The 26,079-nt window shown below is 42.0% G+C and overlaps 1 protein-coding gene across 7 annotated transcripts in view; it reads right to left on the bottom strand.

Annotated features, from left to right (window-relative positions):
• Ppm1b (protein phosphatase, Mg2+/Mn2+ dependent 1B) overlaps positions 1 to 25,744 on the bottom strand; it is a 67,505-nt gene extending 41,761 nt beyond the window's left edge. For 3 of the 7 annotated variants that reach the window (XM_059248314.1, XM_059248313.1, XM_059248315.1), the window contains exon 1: positions 16,476 to 16,669. In XM_059248314.1, the coding sequence (XP_059104297.1) occupies positions 16,476 to 16,551 (76 nt within the window). In that variant the 5' untranslated portion in view covers positions 16,552 to 16,669. The other 4 variants (XM_059248312.1, XM_059248308.1, XM_059248309.1 and 1 more) reach the window with 4 other exon arrangements.
• Between the last annotated feature and the right edge of the window lie 335 nt (positions 25,745 to 26,079).

Consider the following 26,079-nt stretch of genomic DNA (forward strand, 5'->3'; position numbering starts at 1 on the left):
TTTCTACCAACATGCCTGATAAGGTTAGGATAACCTTCCACTTCTGGTTCTGCTGGTCATACTACAGTAGTTTAGAAATGTACCCTTAAAAAAAAAAAAAAGCCGGGCGGTGGTGGCGCACGCCTTTAATCCCAGCACTCGGGAGGCAGAGCCAGGTGGATCTCTGTGAGTTCGAGGCCAGCCTGGGCTACCAAGTGAGTTCCAGGAAAGGCGCAAAGCTACACAGAGAAACCCTGTCTCGAAAAACCAAAAAAAAAAAAAAAAAAATGCCAGGCCGGGCGGTGGTGGCGCACGCCTTTAATCCCAGCACTCGGGAGGCAGAGCCAGGCGGATCTCTGTGAGTTCGAGGCCAGCCTGGGCTACCAAGTGAGTTCCAGGAAAGGCGCAAAGCTACATGGAGAAACCCTGTCTCCAAAAAAAAAAAAAAAAAAGCCAATATTATATAATAATTTCAAACTCTGATTTGATTCTATTTCTAGGGTGTATTAAATACAACTTTCTTTTTAAAATGGATTATCTGAGAAACAGTACTTGGATTATATTCCTAAAAATAAAACAAGTACCCACAAATCTATAGTGGTAAAAATAAACAATTGAGTTGGGCTTGGTGACACACGCCTTTAATCCCAGCACTTAGGAGGCAGAGGCAGGCAAATCGGGGCCAGCCTGGTCTACAGAGTGAGTTCCAGGACGCCAGGGCTGTTACACAGAGAAACCCTGTCTCGAAAAACCAACAAATAGATAGATAGACAGACAGACAGACAGATAAGATAGATGACAGACAGACAATAAATTGGTGGAGGAGGGGAGTAATTTCACCATTTAGACAAGTATTACTATCAGCCAAGTGATCAAGGTCAGCACCAATAGTCATAAATCACATCCATATCAAGTTCATCGCTTGACACATGATGAAAATAACACATTGCGTCTGTGGTCTTTCTCAAATAAACCTATAGCCTCTAATCATAAGAAAAGCAGTAGATAAACCACAGTATAGGGACATTTTACAATATCCAACCTCAAAACTGTCAAGGTCATAAAAAGGAGGAAAAGTCTGAGAAACTGTTACAGGCAAAAGGGGCTTAAAGAATTATGACTGAAATATAATGTGGAACATTTATATAATTTGGCACATTTACATAATGTGGTATATTTACATAATGTAGCACATGTAATAGGATCCTGGAACAGAAAAGGGAGTTAGGTAAAAATAATAAAATATGAATAAATTACAGGCTTCAGTTAATAATGTGTCAAGGGGCTGAAGAGAGTTCAGCAGTTAAGAGCACTTATCACTCCTGTATCTGGAGTCAGTTCCCAGCACCGTATCAGGCAGCTCACAGCTACCGGCTAACCCAATTCCAGTGGAGTGGACCCTCTGGCCTCCACAGGCACCTGCACACATAAGGTGTGCATTAACTCCCATAGGCACACATACACATAAAAAATTAAAAAGTAAATCTCAAAAAATAATGTATCAACACTTGCTCGTTAATAAATGCAGCTAAATAGGTCTCATGAATTTTGCCATCTTATTGGGAACAGCTACTGCCATCATCTGAAGCTCATTTACATGACTACTGGGAATAGACAAGGAATGTTAGCTAGGAATCCCCAAGGGACTGCCCCAAAGAGTACCTACATGTATGCTCCCCTTTTTGAGAACCTCAGCATCATGAGATTTTCTCAGGAGACATCTTGCCTAAGAAGCCTTTTCTCAGTTCTTGGGAGGTTACAGTGTTGTTTGGACTGCATTCATTCTGTTGGTTACAAGCAAGTCACTAAGGCCCAATCAGATTCAAGAGGAAGGGAGGCAAATCCCACTTGTTAAAGAAGATGAAAAATGTACAGGTGTACAGATGTGTAGCCTGTCGAGAGAGAACATGCGTAGCATGCAAGAGCCTGTGTTCAAGCCCCAACGTGATTTTTTTCTTCTTTTTTTGAGACAGGGTTTCTCTGTGTAGCCCTGGAAGTCCTGAAACTCACTCTGTAGACTAGGCTAGCCTTGAACTCAAAAAGATCGGCCTGCCTCTGCCTTTCAAATAACTGGAATTACAGGCATGAGCCACCACCACCCGGCCTCAGCATGATTTTTAAAGAGATAAGGTGTGTATATGGATATGTATGTGTATGTGCTTATCGAAAGAGATTGCTTTGAAAAGATGAACTACACAGCGTCTGGATTTAGATGTGCCAGGTTTCACTATGGACCAGATGGGAAGCCTTCCTAAAAAGAGTTTGCAGTCAGGCACACATGCAGAATCCAACCACGGGGTAGAGACAAGAGATCAAGGTCATTCTAACTTCAAAATGAGTTAAGAACAGCCTGAGCAACATGAGACACTGTCTCAAAAAAAAAAAAAAAAAAAAAAAAAAAAAGAGGCTGTAAATCTTGGAGACCTGAGGCAGGTAACCAACTACTCTCTGAGGATATTCAGTCATTTCAGATGATTGATTTAGAGACTGCTTAAATACAAGAACACTCCATGAAAAGCTTAGAGCTTGCACAATCACTCTTGATAGTGATGAAGTCTACTAATGACATCCTTGCTCATCCTATTATCAATGTAAGTTTCCATTATGAATAACAGAAATGTGAACGGAATATGGACACATAGATATTAACACATGGAATATCATGAATATGAACATTCATGAATATGAACACGTGGAATATCACCCAACCTTTAAAAAACTGTCATTCTGAGAACATGGATAAACTTTGTATCAAGTGAAATGTGCCAGGCATAATAACTTACAGTAATTAATATAATTTAATACTATATAGTTATTAGGCTGCACTGTGCAGAGAATGCCAAGAAAGAAATCTGGACCCACTCAGAACAAACGTAACCACTACAGGAAAAACTCAGCAGTACACAAAAGAACAGAACAAACACCACTCAAACTTCAGTGCTGGAAAATGAGGCGCCTCTGTCAGCTGGAGGGAGGCTCCAGCCGCATGCCTACACACCACTGCTGTAACAGCAGCTCAACAGAGCAGGTAAGCAGCAAATCTAAGTTCTGATTTGGGGACTCTGGCATTCTCCCCCTCCAAATATTTCCAATCCAGGTTTGGTGGAATCCACAGATGGAAACCTACAGATACAGAGGCCAACTGTGTAAACAGGAATCTAAAACAACCAAACTTAGAAGCAGAGCAGAGAGTGGAAGAGACAGAGGACAGGGAAGTGTTGAAGGGACATAAATACCCAGTCAGACAGGTGTAAAACACTATGTATTTAGACTGGCTAGGGGTGGTGCATGCCTATAATCCCAGCACTTGTTAGGCCAAGGAAGAACACAAACTTGAGGCTATCCTGAGCTACACATTAAGACCCTACCTCACAAAAACAAGTACAGGAGCTAGAGAGATGGCTCACAGAGGAGGAACACATACTACCCTTAGTACCCAAGTTCAAGTCACAGCACCCATGCTGCATAGTTTACAACTGCCTGTAAATCCAGCTCGAGGAGCCAAAGCTTCTGATCTCCTCAACACCCACTCATGTGTACACACTCAAACAGATACGCCAATAAAATAAATCTTTTAAAAAAATAAAAATGTGCCAGGCAGTGGTGGCACTCGCCTTTAATCCCAGCACTCCGAAGGCAGAGCCGGGCAGATCTCTGTGAGTTCGAGGCCAGCCTGGTCTACAGAGCGAGATCCAGGACAGGCACCAAGCCTACACAGAGAAACCCTGTCTTGAAAAACCAAAACAGCAAATAAACAAACAAACAAATAAATAATAAATAAATAAATAAATAAAATAAATAAATAAATAAATAAAATGTTTAAGATTTTTAGTAGTATTTTTTAGGTAAGAGACACTAGCTTATTCCAACTATTCTCTATCATATATACAATATTATAGGAATGAAAGAGACAGTACACAGAACACACAATTTTTGTACCTCATAAATATATATATTTTTTGTTGTTTTTTTCAAGACAGGGTTTCTCTGTGTGGCTCTGGCTGACCTGGAACTCTGTAGACCAGGCTGGCCTCCAACTCAGAGTGGGCCTGCCTCTGCCTCCCAAGTGCTGGGGATTAAAGGCGTGCACTACCACTGCAAGGCAACATAAATGTGTAAATTTAAATGTGTGAATTGTGGGGGGAGTTAAAGTGATAGAAATTGTCTTGAAAGAAAGGAAGGGAGGGAGGGAAGAGAGAGAGGGACGGGGGAGAAAAGGCAGGCTAAGAAAACCCCCAAGTGCAATTCCCCTTATTCTCTCAGAGAAAGAGAAACTAAACAACCTGGAGAGAATAAAAGCAAGGAGGGTACAATACTTTACTACGGCAAAAGAACCCAGAAAGAGAAGAAAGACATCCATCCACGAAGCAGCTGAGAAGCTTCCCGAGCTAAGCAGCACTGCATAGAGACTGAAAGTAGAACCATAAGCAAAACTGAACTCAACTTTCAAAACACTAGCGCTAGAGAGGAAAGCCTGAAAATTCCCAGAGAAGGGAAAACTAGGTCACACTATTGAACCAGAAACCAAAACAGCATCAGCAATCTCCAGAATATTAGCTGGTAAAGTAAACAAGCAAGTACTCCTGCAGAACTACTGGTAGAATATTCTCTCCAGAGAAATTCTCAAACACAAGCAAATGCATACCTTATACATAATGGAACACTCTACAGAAGTTAAAAGTATGGCTGATAGTCACATGTATCACTCTGAATAAACCTTAAAAACAAAGCTAGAAAGAGAGTGATGCTATTTATTTTTTTAAATTTAGGAAACTTATAGACTCTCCTCTTGGCAAAGTATCATTTCAGCACACAATTTAATGGTCATTAATACTCATATCTTTGACAAATGTGTAATATGTCCCCAAAAGGGTATTTGTTGTGTTCAGTTGTAGAGTATGAAAATGCTATGTAAACACATATGTAGAATAGAAACTGTTTAGCCAAAACAAATGTCACTTCTGTTTTAACAGACGTCTAGTCTAACACTTACAAATAGAAGATCAACTCGTTTAAATTTATCTGCTTAGTCAATTTTCTGTTTAAAACTACTTTCAAGACGGATGAGAAGAGGCAATCTGATGGTAGTCTCAGCAAGCAGGAGGCCAAAGCAAAAAGGACAGGGTGTTCTGGGCCCGCCTGGGGTATATACTGAAACTCTGTCTTCAAGGGGAATGAAGGAGGCTTCACGGGGAATTTTAGTATTTTCTCAAAATTCCAACATATGTAAATGTATAGTTGGCAAATCATCACATAGAAAAAGCATATTGTAACCTCTGCCTCCTGAGCACTGGGATTAAAAGCACGCACCAGCACACCCAGTCTAGTTTTGTTTTGTTTCTAAACACAGTTTAAAATTTTCACAAATGATTTTGGGGATAAAAATGGGGTTACAATGTCCTCTGCACAAAAAGCAGAATCCATATTGCACAGAAAGAGTTCTCACAGCAGAAAATCAAATGATGTTTAACTGAAAAATCAGTCAACAGTTTACATAAACATTTTACTTAGAATAATGGACAGTCAGGCTGGGTGGCACAGTTCAGTGGTAAAACAAGAGCTGACCATAATATATATGACTCTGGGAATTGATCCCCAACTCTCACTCCAGAAGAGTATCAGTTCTAACAGTAATAATATAACATTTAGAAATGAAGAAAACTAATGCAAAACAGACATAAAGAATACTAATAAACAGTAATTACAGAATTAATAAAAGACAGCACTGAAGCTATGATCAAAATACTTAAGACTATTAGAGCTGCGTAAGTCAACAGAAACAATGTAATTTTTTTTTGTGTATTTGTGTATGCACATAAAGGCCAGAGGATACACATACCAGAGAGCTAGAGAATTTTAAGACCTCTTACAAATAAACCATTTAGAATAGCGCCTTTCTAATTTGAAACTTTAACTGAGGGCACAGTGTATGAAGGATTATCAAGATAAGATTTCTATGATCTAGCCCAGTGCCCTTCATTTTCAGTCTGTTGCTGGCTATTACTATTACAGTGTTCAATATATTTGTTCACAAATGGCTGTATCAATCTAGTTCTGTCAACTTCTTAAAGGAGCAGAAAAAGAACACACACTCTCCCCCACTAGTAAACTCACAGAAACTAAACAACTGGTCTCATCCTTTCCTCCAACATTTTATTTATGTGTGTGTATGAGGGCACACATGATGCATGCCTGTGGAGGTCAAAGGAGAACTTGAAGGAGGGGCTTCTCTCCCACCATGTGGGCCCAGGGGTTAAACTCCTCGGGAAGTCAGGCCGGGTGGCACAGGCTGGCACTTCACTCAGTGAGCCATTGCCTCAGCCCTGTCCATTTTGTGTTCATTTTTTTATTATTGTTTTCTGAGAAAGGTCAACCTAAAGGTTGTCTCTGAACTCCTGCTTCTCCTGCTTCTCTTCCCAAGTGCTGGGGTTACAACAGGAGTGAACTACCATCCCTGCCTTTCAATTCATGTTTTAGTATTAAAAACTAAGTCATTTCTTCTTCCAAACAGCACTGGCATTACTTAAGATTTTTAAACTAATCATATGAAAGTTCAAAAGGATTTGAATTATCAGGTAATTAATGAATTGATTTTACCATTTTCATTGTATTAATTAGGTAAGTAGACATTAACTACACCCAGCTCTGATAACCAATAGATGTTATTCATAAATATTTAAAAAGCCTTTGAAGTTTGAAGAAATCCTCAAGTGAAATTTGGGGGTGAAAAAAAAATCAATTTAGGAAGTCATAAATTTTGTGAAATTAACTTTTATGTGAGAGAGGTATCACTTTCTTTTCCTAGTTTGAAAGCATAGCCAGAATTATTTTTCCCTGTGCTGGGAATTAGACCCAGAGCTTCACACATGCTAGGCTAGGCAAGTATCTACATGGAGCTACAGTAAGTCCAGGGGGTTTCAAATTTAGGGCACGAAAAGTCTCCTTTTAACTCTTTCTAAGTAAACTCAGTTCAGCTATAAAAGAAAAGCACAACGTTGCTGACAGTTGCATTTTGCTTTGCTAGAAATTTTACTTGGGAAAACAGAAGTCCCATCGTTGTTTTGCTATGAATAGTGTATTCTAAAACTCAAACTACATACAGATCTAAACTATGCAAAGAGTACATACATATGCAGGCAACAGCACAACAACAAAAAACACTAAGCCACGTTATTGTCTGGTAAGCTTTAAATTACAACTTCCCAACACAAGACAGTGTAGCATATAAAAGAGGAATTAGGTAGCTGGGATTGGCTCTTGCCTATAATCCCAGCACTTGGGAGACCTTGAGGCAGAATTGCTGTGAGTTTAAGGCTAACCTGTGCTACAGAGTGAGAATTTCCCCCAAAGAAGAAATAGTATCACTTTGGTGCTTTTTCCAGACTTTTTGTCTTTACCTTTTAATTATGGGTATGACTCTAAAACTATAAGGTGTAACTAACAGGCAAGAAAATGGATGAATCTCTTTAACCACAATGAAAGAAAACAGATATCAAAATTATATACTGGAGGCTGGAGAGAAGGTTCAGTAGTTAAAGAACACCAATTGCTCTTCCAGAATACCAATGTTTTGACTTGAAGCCCCTACACAGTGGCTTATTACTATTTCTAACTCGTCTGGGAGATAATGCTTTTGTACAGTGGTTTAATAAAATGTTTACTGGCCAGTAGCCAGGCAGGAAGTAAACACAGGATAACCAGACAAGGAGAATTCTGGGAAGAGAAAGGCTGAGTCAGGAGATGCCAGCCCGCCATGCAGGGAGCAGCATGTAATGGCACACAGGTAAAGCCACAGAACACGTAACGACATATAGATGAACAGAAATGGGCTGTGTTTAAGTGTAAGAGCTAGTCAGTAGTAAGCCTGAGCTAATGGCCAAACAGTTTTAATTAATATAAACCTCTGTGTGTTTACTTGGATCTGAACGGCTGCAGACCAGGCAGGACACAGGAAAACTTCAGCTACATAACTCCAGTTCCAGGGGATCCAACACCCTCTTTTGGCCTCCACAAGCAATGCACACATATGGTACACAAACATACATGCAGCTAAATCATGCACACACATAAAAATACATTAATTTTTAAAACTTTTAGTATATACTGTATGATTTAAATGACTGGTAAAAAAAACAGGCTAAAGTATTACAATATATGGGACCAGAAGTCAAGAAACATTAAGATGCATGTGGTAACCTGGATAACTATAGACCCCAAACTAACATGTCTTCTTCAGTGACAGTGACAGGACCTAGTGGCAGGCTTAACTCTGAAATGGTGGCAATGAGCCTGGCAATATTGAGATTCCTGCAGTGACTACAATATCATAGAGTTATGTTTTCTAAAAATGACAAGTCAAAAAGTAGTCCTATGCTACTGAGATTTGGACCTACACTCTACTTAGAAAATACTAAATTTCAGTTAGAGATTAGTGAAAATGAAACCCTTCCCTTTTTTATCCACAGATACAGGTGAGGGTCTATAGGCCCTAGTTAAAAATCCTGATTTAGTCTTTGACATAACAGCAACTTGAAATAGAAAAGATGTACACATCAGGTGGTGCCTATTCATCCAGGCAGCTGGATATAAGAATATGATATTCAGGAGGAACTGGGATTTGAAGACATGTTTGGAAGCAAGTAAAAGGTAATTAAACCCACTGAGTGTAATACCAAAAAGAGAGGAGCCTGAAGAAACAAGTTCTGGGGCAGTGTCTCTCAACCTTCCTAATGCTGCAACCCTTCCTCATGATGTGGTGACCCTCAACCATAAAATGATTTCATTGCTACTTCCTAACCATAATGCTGTTACTGTTATGAATTGTAATGTAAATCTCTGACATATGACCCCTTGAGGTCACAACCCACGGTTGAGAACCACTGCTCTAGGGTACTGCAACATCTACTGATCAAGAGGCGGAAAGAAGGAAGTAAAAGTTGTTAAGAATCAGCAACCAGGAGTGTTGGGGTGAACTCAAGAGAGTGGCACCCCTGAAGGCCAAGGAAATGTTTACAGAGGAAGAAGTCATCAACTGTCAAAGACTTCTCTAGAACTGTACTTGATCAGACAGAACCACAGAACAACTTAAGGCATTTACTCAATGCTGACAACATTGCATACACCTACAACAGGGAGGTAAAGAAATTAGCCAAACATGCACAGCTAGCAAGATATCAATTCAGGCAATCAAAGTTCTCTTAGCCTTGCTCCTCTCCCTCTCAATTCGAATATAAAGCTCTCTGGATAATTATCTCCCTTATTCCTGGGACTAGGAAACATGCCATCTTGTATTGAAATGATAATGAAGCAGTAGTTTGAACCAGGTACTCCTGGAATTCCAACACCAGATAAGGGGCTGGTTCAACATGAATGTGATAGTTCACAAATACGAAGAAACCAGTGCAATGTAACAGAGCAAATGCTAAATACCACAAGTCAAAAAAACATTCATGAAATAAAACCTCAAAACAACATACTGAATGGGTGGGCCATGTATCTTGGGAAAACTAATCCAGGAAAAGATAATATTAAGACAGTGCTCTAGGGCTGGCGAGATGGCTCAGTGGTTAAGAGTACTTGATGTTCTTCCAGAGGACCTCAGTTCACATAGTGGCTCACAACCATCTATGGCAGGATCCAATGTCGTCCTCTGGCAAGCAGAGGAACATGCAGACAGAGCACCTACATACATACATACATAAATAAATACGGGGGGGGGGGGGGACATGCTCTACTACTATTGTATTTTCAAGAAGAAAAATCCTTTCCATCTTTAGACAAAAAGACTAAGTTGCCGGGCGGTGGTGGCGCACGCCTTTAATCCCAGCACTCGGGAGGCAGAGCCAGGCGGATCTCTGTGAGTTCAAGGCCAGCCTGGGCTACCAAGTGAGTTCCAGGAAAGGCGCAAAGCTACACAGAGAAACCCTGTCTCGAAAAACCAAAAAAAAAAAAAAAAAGACTAAGTTGGATATATAGTAAAGAAAATAAAACTGTCAAACTTCGGCAGCAATGCTGCATGCCATATTAAAAATGATACTTAAGGTATGCTATGAAAGAAAATATATGCCACAAATTTTATACCCAGCAAAAATTATTTTCAAGTATAAAAGGATATAAACAATTACTATGAATCTGTAAGAACTCGAGGAATACTGTTCCCACAAGTCTTCTCAGGGTGACTTGAGATGATGTAACATGAGGACCTAGGATGTTAGGAGTGAAGAAAGGGTCCACCGAGGGCAAAAAGTTAGCCTGTTGGAAGGTCACTATGGCCATCAGCTAAGAATACATGTCTGCCCTATTACTCACTGTGAAAAGCCAAAAAGGCCAGATTCTTTGACACCAACATTCATTTACACAAAACTTGCAGAAATCCCCAATTATGTTCCTGTCTTTCAGATTACCACCCTTTCCTCTCTTGAGCAGGAAACAGACCAAGTCAATTAACAGCTCACCACTTAATATGACTCTAACTCTGACCCAATTATTTAAATCCTCAAGTTTGTTGTTGTTGTTTATGCTCTTCTGGGGCCTGCCACTCAGCTCTCAAATCACACATGGAGGCTTATTCCTAATTATAAATGCCTGGCCTTAGCTTGGCTTGTTTACAGCCAGCTTTTCTTAAATTATCCCCGTCTATCTTTTGCCTCTTTTACCTTTTTCTATTTCTGTGTACCTTTCTTCTGTTACTCCGTGGCTGACTGGGTGGCTGGCCCCTGGTCTCTCCTTTTCTTGCTCTTCCTCCTTTCTCCTTCCAGATTTCTCCTACTATATATTATTTCTGCCTGCCAGCCCCGCCTGTCCTTTCTTTTGCCTCACTATTGGCCGATCAGCTCTTTATCAGACCATCAGGTGTTTTAGACAGGCAAAGTAACACAGCTTCACAGAGTTAAACAAATGAAACATAAACAAAAGTAACACACCTTAAAATAATATTGTCTTAAAGATGAGGCGGGGGTGGGGGTATGGGGTGGGGCAGAACAAAACTACAAGCATGGTGACTCACACATGTAATCCCAGCACTTGGGAGACTGAGGCAGGAGGACTGCCACGAGGTCCAGGCCAGTCTGGGCTATGGAGCACGTCTCAAAAAATAAAACATGAAAAAATAAAATAAAATAAAATAAAATATGAAGACTTTGTAGTGTACGTTGAAAGACAATGCTGCAAGACAACTGCTTAAATCAGTACTTGATGTAAAATGTACAAATCACAACCTATTGTTACTACCAACCACGACTTAAGGTCAGATCGATTCATCTACTATCCTCATACAACTGACAAATGAATACTTAATGTTTAAAATGACTATCCTTTCATATATCATTCATTGAACCCTCAAGTGTTTCAAGTTAGGTTCCACTGGATTTAAGTATTCCTCTAAATTACTTTATTTTTGAAATCTTTTCAATGACTTCTGAAACCAGCCATGGGGGCAGGGGCAGAAACACAGAAAACATTACATGTGAGCAGACTTGATCAGAACGTTATGAAGAATGCGCGTACAACTGCATTTATCTGAATTTCCTTCTTTGCCGTGTAATTCTCTCACCTTAACAGAGCTATTAACATTCACCAGCTTTACTGTCAAAGGAGGGGAGTTTACTATGAAAATCTCAAGTATTAGACATGACTCCAATCTGTGCAGTTCCACTCTGCTGACCAAGTTTACTCCTGTGGCTGAAGGTCCTGGTTGTGCTTTGACTTCTGACAAGTAAGATCCATTTCATATATGCATATGCATCCATTTTATGCATAGTTTGATGAGGTCTTACAAATGTGCCTGCGTTGTTCCCTCCCAATATAGATGAGAGAGCATCCCCATCCCTCTAAAGTACCTGCACTCCGCTGTCAAGCCCGCCCCCATCCAGATTTAGGGCAGTCAGTGATTGGCTGTCAGTAGAGTAGTTCTACTTCTGCTAGAATTTCATGTAAATGAAATCCCATGAGACACATACTCCTTTGTGCCTGGTTTATTTCACTTCACATACGCATGTCTGAAATCTGTGTATGCTGCGTTTATCATCTGCCTGTTTCTTTCCTCTTTAACTGCCTTCATGGCTTTGAATTTTAAAGAGACTGAAGCAGAGTCCAAAATGTAGTTAAGGTTGCCTATCAGCAACCTGCCTGTGTACATTAAAAGCTTAGTATTTAAAAGTAAAAGAATTCCTCTCCTTGCCGAGAATTGTGTTGGTTTTTGGTTTTTGGTTTTCCAGCTAGCAGTGCTGAACTAAAGTCAGGCTTGCACTGTCCTCAGCTACCTGGATGATAAAAACAGAGGCTAGTACTACTTTGGACTTTGTCATCATTTCATGCTTGACTTAAATACTGACAGAGATCACCTTTTTAATGTCACCAAGCCCAGGAATAAATAACTCTTCCTCCTCACCTCAACAGTCTTCAATTAGGAATGAGAGTGAAACAAGTTGGGGGTGCACGGGCTTGACTTCTAGCTCTGCCATTTTTCCTCTCCCAGACAAACAGGTGCAAATTATAGAAGGCAAATTAGAGGAGACAGGCAAAGGTTTCGTGAGTCTTTTAGAGAAATGTTACTTATAGGTCTGACTGTGCATTTTAGTAGAGTGCGTGAAGAGGAATAGAATAAGAACTATGCACACACAGTCACAGCCCTAATACTACAGAAGTATTCACCCTGGAACACAGCTGTACAAGGTCCAACATGTCTAAGTACAAAGAAGGTTCCTCATGAGAAAAAAATCTACAGAACAACAACAACAACAATCAAACAGCCATTTCAGCCACCAAATCACCAATCTACCAGGAAGGTAACTCAGACACTGATGGCCTAGTTGGCCAGATTAGCCTACTTTTTTTTTTTTTTTTTTTTTGGTTTTTCGAGACAGGGTTTCTCTGTGTAGCTTTGCGCCTTTTCCTGGAACTCACTTGGTAGCCCGGGCTGGCCTCGAACTCACAGAGATCCACCTGGCTCTGCCTCCCGAGTGCTGGATTAAAGGCGTGCGCCACCACCGCCCGGCTTCAGATTAGCCTACTTATCAGTGTCGTCCCAGAGGGAGACTTGAAGCCAGGTACTACACAGCACAGCACTCTTGCTAACTCTTCCTTCTGGAACCACTTGCACTCATTCATTTTATTCACTTCTTTAGTCTCCTAAGTTAAACTGAGGTGGGCCCCCAAACAATACATAATTTTCAGCCTAAATTGCCTTCTACAACCACGCTGATTTACCTATCGCTAACTTCGCAGATGAACTTTAAATTTTATGCATCAAGTTCGAATATGCTACCTGTTCAATTACAGTGTAATAAATATCTTACCCAATCTACCTACTAGTATTAATGACAAATACACTTCTTGTGCCCCAAAGCAGAAATCAACATTTTTCCGATACAAACCCAACCACTATTCTTGAAGCCAACATGTTCCATTAGTTTTGTTAAATATTACCACTCCAATCTTCAGCAGCAGCATCTAATGCACCTGTCTCCTCCCTAGACTAATCTGACTGCCATCATCTACCCTTTCTCTAATCTCTAATCCACTCACCAGTTTTTTTTGTTTTTTTAAATAACTCTAAATGTCCCAAGAAAGATGTGATGGCTTCTCATAAAAAAAAAAAAAAAAAAAAAAAACCCACTAAATACTAATACCCAGTCTAGCTTAATCAGAACCTTAGCCTCTAAACTGCGATGCCTCAGCCCTACACAGCTCAGGAACACTGTACGTATGACCATCTCACAGTCTACTTGTCCTACTAAATTCTCTATTTAGCTAACCAAGCCTTCAAGGTATCTCAAAAAAAAATAGCATCCCAAGCTTTTTATCCCACCCCCTTATCACTTCTCTTTAGTGTTTCACATTTAAAGCACCGACTTACTGCACACAGAAGGCACACTAATAAATCCCTACCACCTGCTGTCTTTCCCGATGTACATAAAGCAGCCCCTCCTAGTCCCTATTAGTCCAGTATGACAGCTGTTTTTGAGAATGTTCTGGCTCTAGACCAGAATCCATTCAGCCTGGCTCTTCTTATGGATCCTCAAGTTTTTAGGGCCAAGGAAAGACAAAGCAAGATGAAGAACAAATTACAAACTTTCTTGAGTGAAAAGAAATATAGTAACTATTTAGTTATAATGAAATCACCTTGCCCTCTCCACCCCTCCACATTCTATTACCTTAATATTCAAGTACTATCACTCTAGGCATTCATTTCAATGTATTTTAAACTATTTTGGGGGATTTTAAACTATCTTTAGGTTACAATCTTTAGTATCATCACTTCATGAAGACACACAATCCCTAAAAATTTTAATCTCTAAAAATGAACAGTAACTAACACCTGTATTTTGCAAAGTACTAACATGTTCATATATACCTACCATCATTTTTAATCATTGAAAAAAAAACCAGAAATGTAGAATTATGGCCAGTAAACATATGAGAATGTTGACTACTCCTGGGGGGGGGGGGGATGCAAATTCCCTAATAGGAAAACACAAAATTAAAGCCACACTGAAATCATCATTTTCACCATTTTGGGAGGGACAAAAGATACTCAAAATAGCAAATATAGACAAGAATACAGAGCTGTGCTGTCCAGGATAGTAGCCACCAGCCATATGTGCCTAGTAAGAAACTAAAATGGGCTTAAAAATTGAGATTTACTATAAAATCTTCCCAGTCATTTTAAAATGCAAGGCCAATATGATTCTGGTCAGCTCCAATTCTTTATATTCAAAATATATAATACTTGACTCCCATAATTTGTCCATACAATATAATTCTGGAATGATACACTAATTTATTTCTATATATTGATCATACTATCTGAAAACAGATTTTTTTAAAAAAATATCCTGTAATAAATAATCAATAAACTGTAGTATAGACATCTGTGTATCTAAATTTGGTGATCGCCCTGTATTTAAAAATCAAGCAGACCAGGAAAGACGGCTCAGTGGTTAAGAACACTGGCTACTCTCATAGAAGACCTGGGTTCAAATCTCAGCACCCACAAACAGGCTAACAATCATTCATAACTTCAGTTCCTGATGATCCAACATCTTCTTCTGGTCTCCACAGGCACTGCATGCATGTAATACACAGACATATGTGCAAGCAAAACACCCACACACCTAAAATAAAAAAATTAATAAAAATAAAAGACGTCAACAAAACAGACAACCCCCCCACACACACACACACACACAAACCTGCACTACAGCATAAGCGCAGACGAGCAAATAACCTCAACTACACACAAACCCATATTGGAAAGGAGTAATCTAAGTCATTATTGACCCTTGCAAACCTACACTACCCTAACAAACTAGATTTTGTTTATAAAGAAAAATTGAGAACGATTACACATTAAGCTAAAATTTGCTCTTACACTTTACAATTTGATCAAGACATTCCTGAGCTATTGAAAGCCAGTTTCCCCAAGTTTAGGCTCATCAACCATTAAATTTCAAATTAACCAAGCAAACTCTAAGAGGCTGTGGGTGTGCAGCTCAGCACTAGAGTGCAAGCTCAAGACCCCGTGTACAAGCCCCACCATCCCATCCCCCAAAAAAGGAATGTGAAGGTTGACATGGGTGGGATTAACACAGTGTCTTAGGTCATAAACGGAACAAACGTTCATTTTTATATTGTAAATAAATATAGCTGGGCGGGGGTGGCACACACCTTGAATCCTAGCACTCGGGAGGCAGAGGCAGGCGGATCTCTGTGAGTTCGAGGCCAGCCTGGTCTAGAAATAGAGTTCCAGGACAGCCAGAGATACACAGAGAAACCCTGTCTCAAAAAACAAACAAACACAAGTAAGTTCTCATTAAAGTAAAAACCTAATCTTGATTCACTGCAAGGAGAATCACAAATCTCACTGGCTCATAAATGAAAAGATCACCATGAATCAGAATTTAGAAAGACTCAGCTCTTTTGAGATTAACGTAGAAGGCTTGTGCAACCTCAAGACAAACATCTTTCCCCAACAGTATCGTACCCGGAAGGCTACACAATGGGCTACAGCAGGCAGAAGGAACACAAGCACCTGCTTTACAGCAGGAGTAGGGCAGCGTCCTGCAGAAATGCACAGTGCAGGGAAAGCAAAAGCCCCTCGGGATACAGCAGAGTCACGGACTACAGGGAGCAGTGATGAACAATCTGAGCACACAGCCAAATGACAAACTGGCCCTGTCAGTCTTCCGCTGAACTGTCCAATAACCAGACAGAAGTAGAAGCCACGGGTCAGTGGCAGTATTGCCAGACGCAATTGCTCAGCCATTAACCATTCAGCTATGTTCAGCTAAGAACAGAATCAGAACAAGGTCCTTTCCCAACACAAACAACACATTTCACAAATATTCCCAAGCCACTGGTTCTGAAGACCAAGGCAGGGCCCTCCTACCTAGGATAGGACTCTCCTCAACTCTCGTTATTGTCAATAACAGACCCCCTGGAAGTGTGTTCTTCCCACTCCCCTACCCCATCCCCCATTCTCCCTCCTAGAAATTCACCTCTCTGAAGTTGGACAGTAAGTGGAAACACCCAAGTCCCTAGTTCAAGTACTGATTTTCTCTCTCCGAGTCCCATTCTATACTGAAATTCATGTCTCTCATAAGTACGATTTCCTCCTTCTTAACATACTCCAATTTTCAGCCAATTATACAAAAACTCTTCCTTTCCTTTTTTAAGACAGAAGCTCAGCAAGACACGGGAGCACAAACCTGTGGTCCAATCTACTTGAAAGACTGAGGCAGGGGGTCACTTGAGCCCTGGAGTTCCATGGCAGCCTAGGCAACACAGTGACAGCAAACGGAACCAGCGGGTAAGTTCCAATGGCTCTTAAATGCACACAGAAAGCATACACATCCTGGAAGGCTCTCTGAGTGTTTGAGGCAAGCCCGAAAGGAAGTTCAGCTGTACAGTGAACCCAAGTGTCGCTGGCTATCGTGAACATAAGATCTACCTGGGGGAGGGGATTTCGTCTTTCGTTCACGCCGGCCTGAAAGATACCATGCACGCACAAAGCACTCAGCAAACCCAAGGATAACAGAGAGCCACATATTAAATACATTACCACTGTGAACTTTTTACTTCTCTGTAGATTTTAGCCTAGAGTAAATGAAAACAGAAAGCATCCCAAACATTAAACGGACCGTTTGGAGTTCAATTACTTCTCATCTGTAGGAGACTACAAAGGAGTAAGCTTTCAGTAGAAATACCAGGCCCTTACCTCAGAGGTAATGTTTTAGTTGGGGTAGGAGGGCCTATATTGCCCAGAGGGTTAGACACTCTCAAGTAACAGATTAGCTCCTATGTTCTCCATCCAACTCGTAGGAACAGCTAGTAACTATCTACCCCTTTGCAATATTTGGAGCACATCACACCCAATGAAGAAAATAAAATACAATTCCACGTAAAAACCAATGACAGTACCCTCAAGCTTAAAACTACTTAAAAATTTTTTTTTTTTTTTTTTTTTTTTTTTTGAGACAGAGACAGGGTTTCTCTGTGTAGTCCTATCTGTCCTGGAACTTGCTCTGTAGACCAGGCTGGACTTAAGAGACGCACCTGCCTGGCCCTCCACCCCCCGGGTGCTGGGAGTGTGCCACCACTGCCCAACGGCATCCTTCAGGTTTTTAAATTCATCCATGCATCCTTTGCTAATCCTGCTTCTTCTCAGATACTCACCACCTACCAAATACAAACTACCCACATGCTTCACTTTCATTTATATTATAAATCTTACTCTATAAATCTGAGAATTTAAGCACCCTTTTAGTTCATTAGAAAAGAAAGGTTTCCTGTTTCCATGAGACAACGTATTTTTCACTAACAATCTATTTTTGAAGTGAAGGTCATCCTAAATAAACAAAAATCACAACACTCCTAGAGACAGATGTTATCCTCCCTTTCTCTCTTAATAATTGGCTCCATCCCTAGAAGAAGCCCCTTCAACAGTAGACAGCTTCCAAGAAGCAGACCCTCCCTCTGCACCTGGGTCCTGTTCTGCACACACATACAAAGTAAGTTTTCTATGTAGTGAGGTTTCTAAAGTCAAGATTTTTAAGTTACTGTAAAGCAAAACACCACAACCTTGATGATACTCCTTTCTGTTCATTTGGTTTTTTGTTTTTGTTTTTGTTTTGGTAAGTCTCACTATGTAGCCAGACTGGCCTGGAAACCTGACATCTCAAAATTCTCCAAAAGGAAACATTGAATCTATTTCAGTCTTAACGAGTTAACACTGAAGTATTAAGTAATTTAGGGCCAGCATGGGGCTCCCTGTTAGAGTACACTAGTATAAGAACAGTGTCCAACCCCTGTACCACACATACACATACAATCTATTTGGCAAGTCATAAAAGCTTCAAATTGGTAAATTGCTTTAAATGTCACAAGCCTTAATATTAATAGTCTAGTGTGTGAACTACAAGTGATCAAACTATTTATTAAGTTTCTGAAGTTCAATTATTCAAAGTAATATTTTAAAATAGCTATTGTTGCAGGGTTTGGTGATCCACATCCTTTAATCCCAGCTCTTAGGACTCACAGAGACAGGAAGTTCTCTGTGAGTGTGAGGCTAGCCTGGTCTACATATGAGTTCTAGAGGCAGCCAGGGAGGGAGCTACACAGTGAGATTCCTCAAAGGAAAAAATCCCAACAACAAACAGAAAAAAGGTATATGAGCAGGGCAGCAGTGGCGCACCCCTTTAATCCCAGCACTCGGGAGGCAGAGGCAGGCGGATCTCTGTGAGTTTGAGGCCAGCCTGGTCTGCAGAATGAGATCCAGGACAGGCACCAAAACTACATGGAGAAACCCTGTCTCGAAAAAACACAAACAAAAAAAATATATATGTTATGCCAACATATTGTAGATATGGTCACATATTACCTAATAAAAGTAACTTTACTTCAGAAGTGTTCTGTGTCATGATCGTATTTCCTTTTTTAAATATTTTATTTATTTACTTGTGTGTACATTTGTCTGTATGAGGGTGTCCTACAAGTGGATTACAGACAGCTGTGGGCTGCCATGTGGGTGCTAGAAATTGAACCCAGGACCTCTGGAAGAGCAGCCAATGCTCTTAACCACTGCATCATCTCTCCAGCCCATGATCATATTTCAGAAGCACAATGTTTCTACTAAAATTAAACTGGGGAAATAGAGCACTCTAAAATATGAAAAAGGAAAAAAAAAAAGGTATGGGCTGGGCATGCAGCTCAGTAACACATGGCTTGTCTAGCATGTATGAGACCCTGGGTTCAATCCTACCTCGACCAAAACAACGAAAAGTGAGCTATCATGACATTCCCGTTTTTAGGACACTAGATGTTACTAAGATTTAAATAATTAAATCTCCAACATAGTATTACATACAAATTTGGAACTGTTACCATCAGGAGGTTAGTAAAAGGTTCTTTTTTTATCCTCACCGACCTAGTTGCCTGATCACACTACTGAGTGTTCATCCAAAGGGTGTTCTTTCTGGGGAGGACTAGAGATGGCTGCTGGAAAGATCGGGCCGGTCAACTCAAGCTACATAGAGAACTGACTCAAATAAGCAATGTTTTACCTGTAAAAAGACTTGAAAACAAGCTGGGGCTGTAGTCAGTGATAGAGTATTTTCAAGTATTTCTGAGGTCCTAGGCTCCATACAATGAGCAGAGGAAAATGGGAAGGTAGGGAGGGTGGTCGGGGGCGAGAACATGGTGATTTCCCAACAACTACCCCAAAGACTAGTACAGTGAGTAGAGAACACCGAAAGTAAGCAACGACCACAAAAACAGACAGGTAAGAAGCTGGGAAGATCGTCACCTGCCTAGCGTTCACAAATCCCTTTGGTCTCCAGTGCCATGCACACAAACCGAACAGGTCTGTGCACTCCAGCAATCCTAGCTCTCAGGAGGTGGGGGCAGAGGGTTCAAGGCTAACTGGAGATTTGGGGCCAGCTTGAAATAAAGGAGACCCTGTCTAAAAGGGGGCGAGGGCAGGGGGGGATATCATAAAGTACAAATTATGGAACTTTAACTTTTTCAAGTGTACTCATTAAATTAACTGCTAGAAACTGGTTAGTTCTGTCAATTTAAGATGTTTTATACTCACCAAGTATAAACACCAAAATCCAAATAGTCCCCAATTTTATTCTATCTTACCTTTACAGAGCAGAAAGATGGGAGTGGTCTAGATCACATATCTGGGGTCTGCCCAAATTTCCAAGAACCTTATCACATAACCTCAGCTAATGAATACAATTCTGCTAACAGCTTATCTTGGCTATATTCTACAACAAAACTTTAAACAGCAGTATTCAGGGTCATTCTAATTCCTTTTTTGTTTGTTTGTTTTTTATTTTTCGTGTTTTTGGTTTTTCGGTTTTTTGTGGGTTTTTTTTGTTTTTGTTTTTGTTTTTGTTTGTTTGTTTGTTTGTTTGTTTTTTTGAGACAGGCCTTGGCTGTCCTGGAACTTGCTCTGTAGACCATGCTGGCCTCGAACTCACAGAGATCTGCCTGCCTATGCCTACTAGGCAGAGGCAAGGATTAATGGCAGGCACCACCAGGACCGCCACCACCACTGCCACCACCACCAATGCCTGGCTGGGTCATTCTAATTCTAAAATTAGTTCACTAAAGTAAAAGATAAGAGCTGAAGAGATGCCTGGGGGAGTCAAGGTGCCTTGGCAAAAAGTTTGATCCCAAGTTTGATGCTCACAACTCACATGGCGGAGAGAACTAGGTCTGACATCCACTCACGTACCTGGTAAAGTGACAAGTAGGAGGGTATCTCACACACACACACACACCCTCACAAATGTGTGCTGCTGCACTCTCACTCTCTCATAAAATGAAAAAGAAAAAAATAGGGACAAGGAAAATCACTGGAAATCTAAAGCTATCACATTCTTTTAAATGTCTTTCTATTAATCATACCTGAAACTACTGCATGAATAAACTCAATTAAATTCTGAAGTTGGGAAAACACACACACACACACACACACACACACACACACAAAAAAAAAAGCCTTCTATTAGTCTTATACCATTGTTTTTTCCTAATTTCTCTTTTAGAGAAAAAAAACAATAAATCATCAAAATCATTTTGCAGAAAACAAAATACATTTTCTAAGAAGTTAATTTTATTCACTGTACTCATCTTTTTCTTTATTTTTATTTTATTTTATTTTGTTTTGTTTTTCGAAACACAGTTTCTCTGTGTAGTTTTGGTGCCTTCCCTGCATCTCATTCTGTAGCCAAGGCTGGCCTCGAACTCACAGAGATCCACCTGCTCTGACTCCCAAGTGTTGAGACTAAAGTCACGCGCCACCACGGCCTGGCTCATTGTACTAATTTTTTTTTTTTTTTTTTTTTTTTTTTTGGTTTTTCGAGACAGGGTTTCTCTGTGTAGCTTTGCGCCTTTCCTGGAACTCACTTGGTAGCCCAGGCTGGCCTCGAACTCACAGAGATTCGCCTGCCTCTGCTTCCCAAGTGCTGGGATTAAAGGCGTGCACCACCACCACCCGGCATACTAATATTTTTTAAGGAAGCCTTGCTCTGTAGCCTCTGAAACTTACAATCATCTCACCTCAACTTCCTGAGTGCCAGGAGAATAATAATCCACCAGTGGGATTATTTTCCTACTTTCTATGAAAGGTAAGGTTACAATATACTTTAAAATGATTACATGTAACACATAAATACTCATAAAATATAGATCACATATGTTACAACATCAATGGCAGGAGGGAGAGAACATTCACTCCCAATATCATATACTATAAATAAGTATTCACCAACTCGTGTACAGGGACATGGACCTTCCACTCTGGGCTCTGACAGTTTGTAGTAATCTCCATATCTAGGTGATACTATGGCAGGCTGCCAAGAGATTGTGATGAGTATTCCAGCTGAACCCAAAGGTTTCCACTAAAAACTATCCACCAGAGGAAACAATCTAACTTTCAAGAGCTACTTTTTCTGACCATATCAACTTATGAATCAACTGTTCTTAGAAGCACAGCTATTTAAACACCATCCCATTCCTTTTGATGATATAATCGTAGGGGATTTAGTAATTATGTGACTTACTAACATGAAACAGTGTTTACTGACATGACCATCACAGAAACTAAAAAGGCTCTCTCACTCCTGGAGTCTTCACAGAAACAAGATAACCAACATTAAAGCACAAGTAAAAACATACAATGACACATGAACACACAGGGTACCAGGCAGAAACTGTGTTAGAACTTTGAGAGGTTAAAACAAAACAAAAACAAAAAAAACAAATAAAAAAACCCACCACCAAATGAAGAGAAAACACAACCAATAAAAACAAGTAAAAGCCGACAAGATTTAAAGTTTTAAGTAGAGAAAGAGAGCATGCTCAGGGGCTAGAGAGCAATTAAGAGCACTTGCTGCTCCTGCAGAGGACCTGGGTTGGGTTCCCAACACTGAAATGGGAGGTCACAGTAGCCTGTAACTCCTGTTCCAAGAGACCTCATGCCCTCTCACTCTCTCTTGCCCTCCACCAACACCAGGCACACACACAGTGGTGCACCGTGTGGAGCATTTACACACAGGCAAGCAAACACTCATAATACAAACAATATAAAAATGAAGAGACAAGAATGATGGTGACACACTGTAATTCCAAGAATCTGAGGCAGGAGGATCACTTTGAGACCAGCATAGGTTACAGTGAGCGCAAGGCCAGCCTGAGTTACATTTTGAGATCCCGTCTCAAAGGGAAAAAAAAAAATCTTTAACAATTTTTGGGAGGGGGGGCGCACCCTAGCTAAATTCTAAACAGTAAAAGAAAAAAAATTAAAGCTCTTCTGACAGCACACTCACCGTCCATTTGGAAGGCCTACAAAAGCATTTCTTTAAAGAAAAACAAATCACCATCTAGCTGGGTGTGGTGGTACAGGCTTTCAAGCTCAGCACTTGGGAGACAGAGGCAGGTATATCTCTGTGAGTTCAAGACCAGTCTGGTCTACACAGTGAGTTTCCACACCTGCTAGCTGGGGTTACATAATGAGCCCCCCAGGCCCTGATCTTAAATAAAAATTATCACCTAAGTATTATTGCAAGCATGTGTTTTTTTAAGTCTATATTCTTGGAAAATTCTAATAATAATCAGAATAACCTCCATACTTATTTAGAGATGCTGTATTTCACAGCCAGCCTACAAAAGGAACTCTGTGATTGCACAACAGAGAAAGTAAATGAAATAATATCTATTAACATTCAGTGGCCATGGCCTGTTTCTACCAGAACATACTGTGACTTACACTCTCATACAGTGACTTACACTGCACAATCTACCACTTCTCCCTCCATGGAGTCACTCAAATATAAAGAGTTCCTGTGCTAATCCCACAATAAGCCTCAGTAATTCTCACATCACAGTAGCTGTAAACCTTTGTTAACAGAAAAAGAACGTTTCTCCCAAAATAGCCACAAAACACGAAGACAACTCAAATTCCCTAATAATCCCTTACACGGCTCCAGCCAGCTTTATTTTGATACATTAAACATGTGGGGCCTATTTTAAAAGTTCTCTAACCGTGTTATCAAGACAGTTTCGTAGTTGTTTGTAAGTTTCCAAGTTGTTTTTAGAAGCGCTTGAATACTGATGAATCTGGGCTGCTAGCAAATGCTTAAGAGGCATTTTTTTGCCAAATAAGATCCGCAAGCTTCCTAGGGGTGCTAAAACTGGTACTAGAGGTCATGCAACTTTTTTTAAAAATGAAGAAATAGTTCCAATATTCATCAAGCCCTTCATTTGGAAAATTATTTCAGGGTTATTTTCACTCTATGCTTAATGATAGATACTCCCCCCCTCCAAAGGCTTTTAAAGTTAAAAGTATATAAAAGTGATCCGCCAAACAATACTGGTCAGTCTATTCTTAATGGACCTTCAATAGATTTGGGATAGAGTTCGTAACAATTTAATTTAAGAAGTCCACTGTTAAGCAGACACCCTAAAATCTCGGACAGGGTTGGGGGCGGGCGGGGTGGGGTGGGGAAGAGGACCACACACACAGACACGACCCGAGCCTGGTTAAGAGCAGCAAAAGAAACGGTTTAAAGCACTTTTAGGAGGAAGGAGGCACAGACAGAAAAGACAGAAAGATTTCACAAGGAAGTGAAGCCGAGCGCAGGGGAGGGCGGAAAGCGACCGGGAGAGCAGAGCGGAAAGGTGGTGTTTTCAAACCCGGAGTGCAGGACTGGTTGAGCCGCGGCCTGGGGTGGCCCGCGCGCCCATGGGCGCTGCCTACACGCCCCAGCGCTAGGGGAAGCAGCAGACTTCCGTGCGAGCCGGCAAACTCCTCGCTCGCCGCGGCCCCCTTCCCCCGCCCCCAAAGCCTCGAGTGTGTGCGAGCCGAGGCGGCGGCCCGGGCCGGGGCCTAGCCCGGCACTCGGAGCGCAAACTGGACGGCCGGCCGTTCCCCACTCCGCTGGGCGCCGAGCGGCCTTACCTGAGGCGAACGGAGGAGGCGAGGTCTCGCGGGCTCGCCCGCCGCACAGCCGCCCGCGGCCCCCGGCTTCCTCCCCAAGACGCGACCCTGCCTCCGCCGCCGCCGCTTCGCCCTCGGGGGCTCGGCCACCGCCGCCGCCCGGGCTGTTTACACCGTTCGGCCCCTCACGCCGCCGCCACCGCCTTCTCTCCACCCCAGCGCCGCTGCCGACTCGGCCGCCGCCACCTCCTCCGCCGCAGCCTGGTCTCTCTGGAGCATCTTCCAGCCACCGGACACGGAGAAACAGAGACTCCAACCGCGCCGGCAGGAAACTCCCCCGCAACTGCCACGGGGGGGGGACCAGGCGGTCAGAGCACCAGCGGCTTTTCCGCCATTGAGCAGCGGCCGCACCGCTCCTTCTGCAACCCCCTCCCCGCACCGCCGCCTTTCTCCGCCCCTCCTCGGGCTCCGCCCACCGCAGCCACCCATTGGGACTCCGCGCGTGTCGCTTCGGCTCACGGTTTGCTGAAAGGCATGTCAATCTCCGTTCTCCCGCCCAGTCCGGCCCCCAGTACCCTCTGTGCTTTGCTTGCCCCGCCCACGCGGCCCCGCCTCTGTGACTTTAATTTCCCATTGGGCGTCATTGCCCACCTTTAATTGGCAAGGTCAACTATCCATCAAACACCGCCCCTCAGTGAGGCCCAACCCTTTATTACCATTTACTTTATTCAGCCCCGCCTCCGCTTTGCTCTACCTCCCGACGTCACCGGCCTGCCCACCCTAGCAGCCATAGGTAGAGTCCTCCGTCTGTCAAATTACGCCCACTTGGAGACCGGTTCCCTTATCTGATTGGTCCGAATGGAGGCCTGACCCTCCGGTCATTGGCTTTCTCTGCTTGTCCGTCACTAGGCCAGTTTTCCAGGTCCGACACTCCGGCTTTTTTGAAATGAACGCGCAAAAGTATCCTAAAAGTGATTGGCTAGTCTTCGGAAGCGGCCAAGCCCCAAGTCTGCGGACCCTGCAGTTCTGTGACCTCTAAGACTCGCGGAAAACGAACACCATAAAAGAACCAACGGGCAGTCCACTAATAGGTGGAGGTTGGTCCCACCCGGAGTAGAGAGAGCCGGCTCCTGATTGGCTAGAAAAGTGCCCCTAGGTTCTCATTGGAAGAGATAGACTCTTCGGTGTAGAGACTTGAAGGGAGAGCACAGAGAGGGTCGAGAAGGTGCCTGGAGAGAGGCGTTGTTTTGTTTCGGCCACGGGTGGGGCGCACGCGGGAGTGGAAAACTGGCGCGTAGGGCACTGGGGAGGTGTTGCAGGGAGGGAAAAGGGCCCGGATGTTCCCTAACAATGAAATCATCTCTGGCCAATCAGTGGCCCATTGTTGGGATACCTGCATGACCTGTCTCCACCAGGGGAGAGTGGGCGGGAAGTTGAGAAGGTTGAAAAGCCACTTGAGAAAATGGTACAGGTAATCCCTTCAGGAGGATTTTGTGATGGTTCAGATTGTCTTCATGTCTTCTTTACCAGGACCGCCTACCGGTCAGCTCTTGGCAGTTGCGTGTTTTGTTTCGGAAGCGCTGATTTTTAAAACTCCTTTCTAGGCTCTTGACATTCACTAGGTCATTGCCCTCTTTAAAGAGCACTTGCTGTTC

The sequence above is a fragment of the Peromyscus eremicus genome, chromosome 22 (assembly GCF_949786415.1).
Source record: "Peromyscus eremicus chromosome 22, PerEre_H2_v1, whole genome shotgun sequence".
NCBI lineage: Eukaryota > Metazoa > Chordata > Mammalia > Rodentia > Cricetidae > Peromyscus > Peromyscus eremicus.